At 33.2% G+C, this 10,577-nt stretch overlaps 1 protein-coding gene across 4 annotated transcripts in view; it reads left to right on the forward strand.

The window, feature by feature from the left end:
- POLK (DNA polymerase kappa) overlaps positions 1-9,762 on the forward strand; it is a 66,678-nt gene extending 56,916 nt beyond the window's left edge. For 3 of the 4 annotated variants that reach the window (XM_033110045.1, XM_033110046.1, XM_033110047.1), the window contains 5 exons: positions 369-465; positions 2,834-3,005; positions 4,724-5,596; positions 6,166-6,208; positions 6,402-9,762. In XM_033110045.1, the coding sequence (XP_032965936.1) occupies positions 369-465; positions 2,834-3,005; positions 4,724-5,596; positions 6,166-6,208; positions 6,402-6,486 (1,270 nt within the window). In that variant the 3' untranslated portion in view covers positions 6,487-9,762. The remainder of the gene's footprint in view (positions 1-368; positions 466-2,833; positions 3,006-4,723; positions 5,597-6,165; positions 6,209-6,401) is intronic. The other variant, XM_033110049.1, reaches the window with a different exon arrangement.
- Positions 9,763-10,577: the final 815 nt, after the last annotated feature.

Consider the following 10,577-nt stretch of genomic DNA (forward strand, 5'->3'; position numbering starts at 1 on the left):
TGTTCTCATGTGTACTTTCTTAAGATAATCCTCTGTAGCAGAGTCGATGTACGTACTCTTATATGCCTTAATGTTTTAAGTTTCTGGGGGCATTGTCACTATCTGTTGGTGACTTTAATGATGTTTTTTAAAAAATAGTATAGAAAGAGCAAAAGCATAAAAGTACACTTTTGCTAGTAAGCTTAACTAAGTGATCTTCAATTATTTAGGTAGACCTTAAATGTTTTTAATTATATCTTAGTTCATCTGAAAACTTTATTCTGTAGAAAATATAACTTAATGCTAGGCCATTTAAACATGCTATATCATTCCTAAATGATTCTGAATTATAGTTTCCTTTGTACACCAAAATCGTGCTTATCTTTTAGGACATTCAGTGAGATAAGTAAAGCAGAAGAACAGTACAGCTTGTGCCAGGAACTTTGCAGTGAACTTGCTCAGGATCTGCAGAAAGAAGGACTTAAGGTACTTTATTTTAATGTGGTGATCTCAGTTTTAAATTTTTTAAATGGTAAAATGCTATTTTAATGCAAGAGTTAGATGTTGTATTTGAATACAAATTGAGAAATGTCAGAAAAGAGTACTCCCATCACCAACAAAAACAAATTTAGTTCTGAAACATATCTGAAGCCGATGATGAGATCATTCTGTGAAGAAGCAACTTAAGAAGGTAGAGTGGTTCCAGTATAATTCCAGAGAAGTTTATACTACCTCAGGAGTACATTTGAATAAGTTGCAAATCATAGTTATATTGGCATTAGAGAATAAAGGGAAGAATTTCCCTAGAACTGTATTTACATATTTTAAATGCCTTTCCAATCATCCTTTAATGTTTTTCTTAGGAAGACAGTGACCTTCTAGAATAAGCATTTTGTTTGAAGGGTCTAATGCAGGCTGCTTAACATATTGAGAATAAAACCTGGAGTGCTTTAAACTTTGTATTCCATAATCTTCAGTCCCAACAATCCATATTCAGTGTTTTACCAACACTCTTAAAGTTATTATAAAGTGTAATACAAAAGTATTAAAAAAATTTATAAAGAATGGCATATCTGATGAGTATTTTTCTTATAATACATCTTTATCGTACCTTGAGTATAGAGTAGTTTTTTTTAATGTTTAAATAAACTTTCAATTTTAGAATAATTTTAGATTTACAGAAAAATTGCAAAGGTAATATATAGAGTCCCAGTATATCCAGTTTCCCTCATTATGTCTTATGTTACCAGACTGCATTTGTCAAAACTGAAAAACTGACATTAGAACATTGCCATTGACTGAACTCTAGACTTTATTTGGATTTTACCTATTTTTCTATTAATGTTCTCTTTCTGTTCCAGGAGTCAATCCAGGAAACCACATTGCATTTAGTTTAGTCATGTCTTCCCCAGTCTCCTCTAGTCTGTGACAGTTTCTCAGTATTTCCTTGTTTTTCATGACCTTGATAATCTTGAGGAGTACTGGCCGGATATCTGGCAGAATATACCTCCCAGTTTGGGTTTGTCTGATGGTTTTCTAATGATTAGACTATCATTATGAGTTTTAGAAAGAATACCACAAAGGTGAAGTGTCCTTCTCATCACATCTTATTAGGGAACAATAGTCCCTCCTTATCCAAGGTTTCACTTTCCACAGTTTCAGTTACCTGTGGTCTGTAAATATTAAAATTCTGGAAGTAAATCATACATTTTAAATTGCATACCATTCTCAGTAGTGTGATGAACTCTTGTGTTGTCCCGCTCCATCCTGCCCAGGATGTGAATCATCTCTTTGCCCAGTGTATCCCTTCTTCTCACCCGGTAGTCAGTCAGTAGTGGTCTCAGTTATCAGATCGGTTATCAGAGGAAGAGACAGACCACATTCACATAACTTTTATTATAGTATATTGTTATAATTGTTCTATTTTATTATTAGTTATGTTGTTAATCTCTTATTGTGCCTAATTTATAAATTAAACTTTATCATAAATGTGTATACATAGAAAAAAACGTAGTATATATAGAGTTTAGTACTCTCTGTGGTTTCAGACATCCACTGGGGTGTTGCAACATATCCCACAAATAAGGGGGAGCTACTCTATGTGATAGCCATCTGATATCATAGGCGACATTAAACTTCATCACTTGGTTAAGATAGTGTTGGCTGGGCTTCTCCACTGTGAAGTTACTGTTTTTCCCTTTCCATACTGGATTCTTTGGAAGTGAGTCAGTAAGTCTAACCCACTCTCACTATCTCTAGGAGGTAGTAAAAAATATGTAACATAAAATTTACCATTTTAACCATTTGTTAAGTATACATTTTAGTGGCATTAAGTACATTCATACTGTGTAACCATTAACACTATAATTTCCAAAACTTTTTCATTATGCCAAACTGAAACTCTGTACCCATTGAAAAGTAACTAGAAGGGAGTTCTTACATATAAATTGTTTAGCATAGTATCTGTCATATATAGTAGGCACACAATAAGTATGAGCTATCCACAGACCTTTTCAGGGAAGCCCCTTTAGAAAGATTTTTTTCTCCTTTTTAGGTACTGACTTAACCTCTAAAGGAGGTTCTATAAAAATAAAAATGACCATTATATAAAGGTCTTTTATAAAAATGCATTTGGGGAAGGGAGTAATAATTATTGGCTAAAATGGGGTTTTTATATTACTTATGGATTTCAGTTTTTCTTTATGACAATTTTCTTACCATGTTTTAAAAATAGTTGATTATGCATCCATATTATATGTACGTAAGAGACCTTTTTGAATCTTTCTAACCTGTAAAATAACTTTTTTCTAGAAGTTAGAAGGCCATATATAATAATGTATTCTGTTTGTTACAGGGTAGAACTGTTACTATTAAGCTGAAGAATGTGAATTTTGAAGTAAAAACTCGTGCATCTACAGTTTCATATGTTGTTTCTACTGCAGAAGAAATATTTGCTATTGCTAAAGAATTGCTAAAAACAGAAATTGATGCTGAGTTTCCACAGCCCTTGAGATTAAGACTGATGGGTATGACTTTTCTTGTTTGCCCTTAAATCTGCTAGACTTTCCCAAAGAATCAACTTTGGAAATTCTCACCTCCATTTTATTTCTTAAAGCTATTTAGGAAGTTCTACTTACACTGCTGCCATTTTTCTTAATTCTTAGAACCTGAAGCATGTGAAGCCATGATTATTAGTTTAATTCCAGTAAGAACCATTAAAGTTGTTCTTTTTCTTACTACTTACTGATATCTTTGAGGCTAGCTATGTTTCAAAATTTAAAACTTTTCAGACTTTAGAAAGCAAATTCAGTGCATACTGAGTATATTATGTAATACTCCTTTGGGATCTGAGGAAGCACTTCATGATCAAAGACATTAATATTTCTGTAGCAAAACAAAAAATGTTCACACTGAGTTGTAAAGACTCTTAAATAGCCTCACATAGTTCAGTCATCAGTTACCATCTGTTGCTTACAATTTTCAGGGCTTTTTGGATTTCAGAATTACAGGTGAAGGGTGGCGCTATAAAACCACATCTTTAGCCACCTCCTGGTGAAAAAAACAAACCATGTTTCCAAAGTGAACATGGTAAGAGAATGCTTATGGATAAGCACCCCAAATGCCAACATAGTATGGTACTAAGAGGGGGTCATTAGCCAGGCTTTCATATATGATCAACTGACTAAAGTATGTTAACTGAAAGAACTAAAGAGTGGATGTTAATAGCAGCTTTATTTATAATAGCTACAACTTGGAAGCAACCAAAATGTCTTTCAGTAGTAGGTCATTGGAGACAATGGAATATATTCAGCACATCAAAGAAATGAGCTATCAAGCCACAAAAAGACATGGAGGAACCTTAAACGCATATTATTAGGTTGGTGCAAAAGTAATTGCAGTTTAAAAGGTTAAAAATAATTGCAAAAACCGCAACTACTTTTGCACCAACCTAATATCAATGGAAAGAAGCCAATCTGAAAAACCTACATACTGTATGATTCAGCTGTATGACATTCTGGAAAAGACTATGGAGACACTAAAAAAATCAGTGGTTATTAATGGTTAGTGGGAAGGGAGGGTTGAATTGGCAGAACACAGGATTTTTAGGGCAATGACTCTAGTGTATGATGCTATAATGTTAGATACATGTCATTATACATTTGTCAAAACCTATAGAATGTGCAACACCCAAAGTGAACTTTAGTATAAACTATGGACTTTGATAATTTTGTGTCAATGTAGGTTCATCGGTGTAACATATGTAGCACTCTGGTCCAGGGTGTTGACAGTGGACAAGGCTGTATATGTGGGGAGCCAGGGGGTATATGGGAACTCTGTACTTACTGCTCAGTTTTGCTGTGGACCTAAAATTGCTCTAAAAAGTTAAAACCTGTTGAAAGAAAAAAGGAGCTGAAGTATATATGAAGTTGACACCAATTAGTTAGTTGGTATTCAATGGTATTGTGTGTCAAGATATTAATCGAAAAACCTATATAATCACACTAACTCCAGTATAGACTTTTACTATTTTGTGATACCCAGTTTTATAAAGGAAAGTAAATTTCAACTCAAAATACCAATTTGAAAAAGCATCCTTTAATTCAGCAAACTCATAGTGTTCCTTATTATCTTTCTCTAAACAGCCTTTTTTCTACGTCACAACAGTATTTTCAAAATATTTTTATGAATTATGAGTGAACTTTGTTGAATTTGAAATTGATTAATTGTGGTTGGTTTAATTTAGGTGTGCGGCTCTCTAGTTTTCCTAATGAAGAAGACAAGAAACACCAACAAAGGAGCATTATTGATTTCTTACAGGCTGGAAACCAAACCCTGTCAGCCACTGGGTGTACAGAGAAAATTGACAAAGATCAGGTTTTAAAACCTTTGGAAATATCTCATAAGACAAGTTTTTTTGATAAAAAACGATCAGAAAGGAAATGGAACCACCAAGACACACTTAAGTGTGAAACTATGAGTAGACAAAGTTTACAGACATCACCATCATTCCAAGTTTTAAAGAAGAAGATGAGTGAGACTTCAGAAACATCAGAGAATTCAGATAATGGTCAGATATTTACCTGTCCTGTTTGCTTTAGGGAGCAAGAAAGCATCACTCTGGAAGCCTTTAATAAACATGTAGATACATGTCTTGATGGACCTTCGATCAGTGAAATGTTCTCATATTCACATGCTTCCTCTATAGAAGTTAACAAAAAAGAAAATGTACACCATTCTTTTTCACTCTGTGAGAAGCAGGATTATGAAACCCATCCGAATAAAGCAGAAAGTGTAGATGCTTTAAGCAAAGAGGAATGTTCTAATCTTCCAAGCAAATCATTTAATATCGAGCATTGTCATCAGAATTCTTCTTGTACCGTTTCACTGGAAAATGAAGATGTTGGGTCATTAAGAAGGCAAGAACCCCTCCAACCTCATTTATGTGAAGTGATAACAGACCAAGCTCTAGTTTGCCCTGTCTGCAACCTAGAACAAAAGACTTCAGATCTTACCCTATTTAATGTGCATGTGGATGTTTGCTTAAATAAAAGCATTATCCAGGAACTGAGAAAGGATAATCAAGTTAGCCAACCCAAAGAAAACACCAAAGGTACTGGTGAGTTTGCAGTCATTTTAAAGAACTTGATTTTCTAGGAATGTTTTATTAAAATGGAGATCATTGTTAAATCTGAAACACATACCATTAAAGGGACTGCTTGTGAATGCTGCCATTTAGGTAAATGATAGTTACCTTACCATAGGTTAGAATTAATGAAAGCCATTAGAGTTTAAATTTTGGAAAACCAGTTTTGGCACAGAATGAACTCAAAGGTTTAGGGAGCTGAGTGATGTAATAAAAAAGAAATTCCTTCAGAGAACATTTGTCAAAGCACAGCAGTAAATTAATGATAATTTCATAGCCAGAAAGCCTCTAATTTGTTTCTTGGCAGTTCTGACTCTGGTCAAATTTCAAAAATAAAATTTAATACTAATAAAACAAGTAAATTATAAAGAAATTATGCTATAAAGTTAGCTTCTGTTATGTATAAATATGAACTTTGTAGTACTAAGGAAGTTTTTATTATCTTTATATCAGGTAGCTTTAACTTTTTAAATTTTTATAGAACCCTTTAATTATTTCTTGTTATTCGTTATGGAATTTCTTCACTTTTCTTCCCTCTAAAGGTAACTCGGGCAGAGTACAGAAGACTGTAACAAAAACAAAAAGGTATGGTTAATTTGAGCTTTAATAAAGCTAGCTGTAAAACTCATAGTTTGAGGTTGAATTTTTAGTAGATGTTAAAATTTACTTTTATATCAAGTAAAAATTTTAAGTCAATTATTTGTGATGTTATTTTTTTTAAATTTCTTCCTGCGTTTTAATTGTGTTTTTTTTGTTTTTTGTTTTTCTTTGATTCCAGGTCAGGATTGATGACAAAGTACTCAGCATCTAAGAAAATAAAACCAAACAATCCTAGACACACACTTGATATATTTTTTAAATGAACATTGAATATTAGTACTTTTTTTATTGAGACTTGTTTTTTATAGTAAATGAACCTGTTTATCCTCATTTTAAGTTTACAGATTCATTTAGTGAAAGGCCAGTGCAATAATCCCTCACCGGCAATAGTTCTGTTAGATGAATTTGGAGTATATATATTAACTTCTGTATACCTTTTCGATAACCATAGGAATTTCACTTTGTGTTAGAGATATTTTGAAAATGAAAAATTATGAATGGAATTAAAAAGTGATTTCTTAAGTTTTGTGGTCAATATAAAAATATTTATAAGAGCTCTCAGAGGTTCACACAAACCTATTTTAGTATAAGATTTTTTTAATACTTAACCATTTTTGTTGGTACTGGTCTGCTGTATTTTATCTTAGCGTCTTCTACAACTTTGGATATTCCTATTTTAGTTCCTAGTAGCATTAATAAGTAATATTTATCATACATTCTATGGAGAATATTAGCTTACCAGAAGTACCATGAGTGGTTTTGTTACCTTTAGGAAAATAATATCACAGTATTTTCTGTGTTAAAAGAATTTTGCTTAAATACGATTATTCATTTGATTTTTTTTAATTAAAATTCCTTTTATGAATAGGCACTTGGTTCACTTTAAAAATTTTTTAGTCTAAGATTCAAGGTAATTATTTTCTTATCTAGGACTTTTAAGTGGTAGTATTTCATTTCTTGGCAATTATGTTTGTACTGTACACAAATCTATAAACAAGGATAAATTGTACACTCACTTTATTTTTATATAACCTTCTAGAGAAAAATGTGCAATTCAAAAGATTAATGCATATTAAAATAGCTCATTTATCGTAGTTATATTTCTATCATGTTTTTATTAATATTCAAAGAAGACAGCTTAACAGTAAGTAGTTAGCTTAAGTAGTTCCTCCAGATAATTTTCTGCTATCAATGAGTTTTTATTAGAAATAATTATTTAATTGAAACATGAAAATGGAAGCCATTTTATGACTGCTTTAAAGAACCCGACGTTTTGTTCTCTTATATGTTTGTTTTCTCTTTTCCTACTTTTTTTTTAAATTGAGGTATAATTGACATATAACATTATATTAGTTTCAGGTTTCAACATAATGATTTTAATATTTACATACCTACTTTTCATATTTTATAGCTCATATAAATGTACATGGAAATTCTATTTTAGGAATGGCTTACGTTAGGATCTTGCACAGCCTTGGCCAAAGTGGTAACTTGATTTTAAATTACTAGATGGTTTAAAATTAGGCTTAATGTTTATTAGCATGCCAGTCTCATGCCTGATATTATTATGTACTAAGGTGAAAACAGTGTTGTGCTATGGTTCTTGATTGTGTGATTTACATATGTAAATTCTGTACAAAGTTAAGTTCAATGAAAAACTGATTTAATATATTGAAAAGCTGATAGCACCATATTTAATTTTTTGTATCTTGCCTCAAGTTTATTTTTGTGTTTATTTTGTATTTTGTGTTTTTGTGTTTGTATTTTGTGTTTTGTGTTTTCAACATTAGAGTAAATACTAAATTATTTTCATTTAGATGATTAATTTAATGTTATCATTTAGTCATATTTAATAATAATTTAAAATAAAATTCAAAATATTTAGTTGACCTTTTAGTCAATAGAAATGGTTTCCTTCCTTTTCCTTTCTTTTCCTACCTCTGGTGCTTTCACTTTTATTTTCTTTGCCAAGCATTCTCTCCACATTCTTCTCTTACTGTTTTGTCTAATACACCCAACTTATTTTCTTTTTATTATCATTTTGCTTTGGAGCATTGTTAGAAAATACAACAAAACTACAAAGAATAAGCACCTATAATGTTACCAGAGGGTCAGAATATAAGAAACCACCAGGATGAATATATTTGTAACACAAATACCTGGGGAAAAAATCTAGTATCCAGAGTACATAATCCAAAATATATGTGACTCCAATGAATCAGTAAGAAAGAGACAACCAATAGAAGTTTGGACAAAAGACTTTAAATGGCACTTCACATAAAAAGAAATCCAAATGGCCAAGAAACATGAAAACATTCTCAGTCATTTTCGTACTAGAAAATGAAAAGCAAAACCACAGAGGTATCATTACATCTCTAACGGATTCATGAAAATGAAAGTGTCTGATGATATTAAGTTCTGGAGAGGCAGTGGAACGACGTGGACTCTTACTTTGAAAACAATCACTTTGGAAAATAGTTTGCCCTTCTTTAGTAAGTTTGAAGATATGCACACTCAGCAACCCAGCAATTGTATCTCTAAATATACACCTTAGTTGGTGGTTTTCCATATTTCCTCCCGATCAGCAGCCTTTCAGTACCCTGCTTCATGTTAGCAAGGTGCCACTGCAATGGCAGAGCCACCACAGGAGATTAGAGGGAGGGAAGAAAGAAGATGAAGTTGGGTATTTATTCCTTCATGTACCTTATTGTAGCATCATCACGTGCTGGTTAGGTCCCTTGATCAAAGGTCACAACTCTTGTAGCTAGCCAGTTTCATACTGCATTCTCGGCTCTCTCCAAGTTCTGGTAATCCTTTCCTTCCCTCCGCTCCTCCGCCTACGGGTGGCAACAGAGCCTCGTTCTTGTTAGCCCTGCTCCACTAGCGTTTGTGCTTTCCCCACACCCTGTCCTCACCTGTGCAAATGGTTCCTTTCTTAAACTCATCTCTAGTTACAGAATTTTTTCCTGCCAGAACCCTAACTAATACAATGCCTTTGGGAAAACTGTTGAACATGTTCAATAGTTAAGAAGCACGAATGAGAATGTTCCACACTGTAATAGCCAAAAATTGGAAATGAACCAAATATTTAGCAATGGTGGAATGGTTAAATTTTACCATTGTGTATTCAAATAATAGAATTCTACACAGTGGTGAAAATGAAGGAAATAGCTAAACAGAATGTGAATGAACACTGTCACCAAAGGATGCCATCAATATGATTCCATTTATATAAAGTTCAAAACAGTTAAAGCGGGGCTATATTGTTTTAAGGATATATCCATATAAGATCAAATGATAAAGAAAAGTAACTATGTTATTGTCAATAGTTAGAATAATGATTTCCTCTGTGGAAAGGTAGGGGAACATGATTGGGGAATGGCACGTGGAGCTTCTGGGATGCTGGCCACGTTCTATGTCTTATCTTGGGTTGTGATTGCATGGATGTTCACTTTAAAAATACTCTTCAAACTGTACATGTATATTTTATACACTTTTGTTCATATGTAACCTATATCACAATAAAAACTAAAAAAAAAGGACAAACTGCTTTCCTTAGCAAGATGAAGTTTTCCTTCCTCTGCAGGCTGCTAGTTTCACTAGAGAAACAAGTACGTTTCTCTCTTGTAAGACCTAGTTGAAAACAGCAAGAAAAAGCCATCCTATGCCAACATTTTAAGTTTTTCTCCCAACATTTTCCTAATGCTGCAGCCTCAGTCAACATTTGGTCTGCTTTGCAAGGACAGCATTTGACAATTTGACCAAATATTTTGTCACTGCCAAATAAGTCACCAGCTTTCCAGCCTGTGATATTTGTGTCCCCACTCCCCAAAGCCCTCCCTTCAACACTATGCCAGTTCTGTATAGTAGTTTTTGTGATTTGCAGCACCTTACTTTCTGTATCAGTTCAGAATTTCACTTCAGCTGTGAGTTACAAAGACCCAAATCAGTCTTAAAAAAAAAAAAATCAGTTCTAGTTTTCTGTTTAATTTCATTGGTTAGCATTGGTTCGGTGGTTCAAGGATGGGCTCAATGTCACTGATTTTCTTGGCTTCACATGGTCAATTTATGGCCACAGATGGGCTTTTCCATATCCAGCCTTACGTGTGAGTTCCAGATAGGAAGACAAGGAAGTGAAAGGGATAAAAAGGCCACAAATCTGTCCCACTTAAAGGAGCTTTCCTGGAAGTCTGAGGTAACAATTTCTACTTTCATCTCATTGGCCAGACTCTGTCATGGCTTCCTTATAGGGAACCTGTTAATGTAGTTTTTAACTGGGCATGTTGCTACCCCCAAATAAAATCAGGTTCTGTTAGTAAAATTCTGCCTCACCCATAAGAAATGCCTATTGAAA

Source organism: Rhinolophus ferrumequinum, chromosome 7 (assembly GCF_004115265.2).
Source record: "Rhinolophus ferrumequinum isolate MPI-CBG mRhiFer1 chromosome 7, mRhiFer1_v1.p, whole genome shotgun sequence".
In the NCBI taxonomy this organism is placed as follows: Eukaryota; Metazoa; Chordata; class Mammalia; order Chiroptera; family Rhinolophidae; genus Rhinolophus; species Rhinolophus ferrumequinum.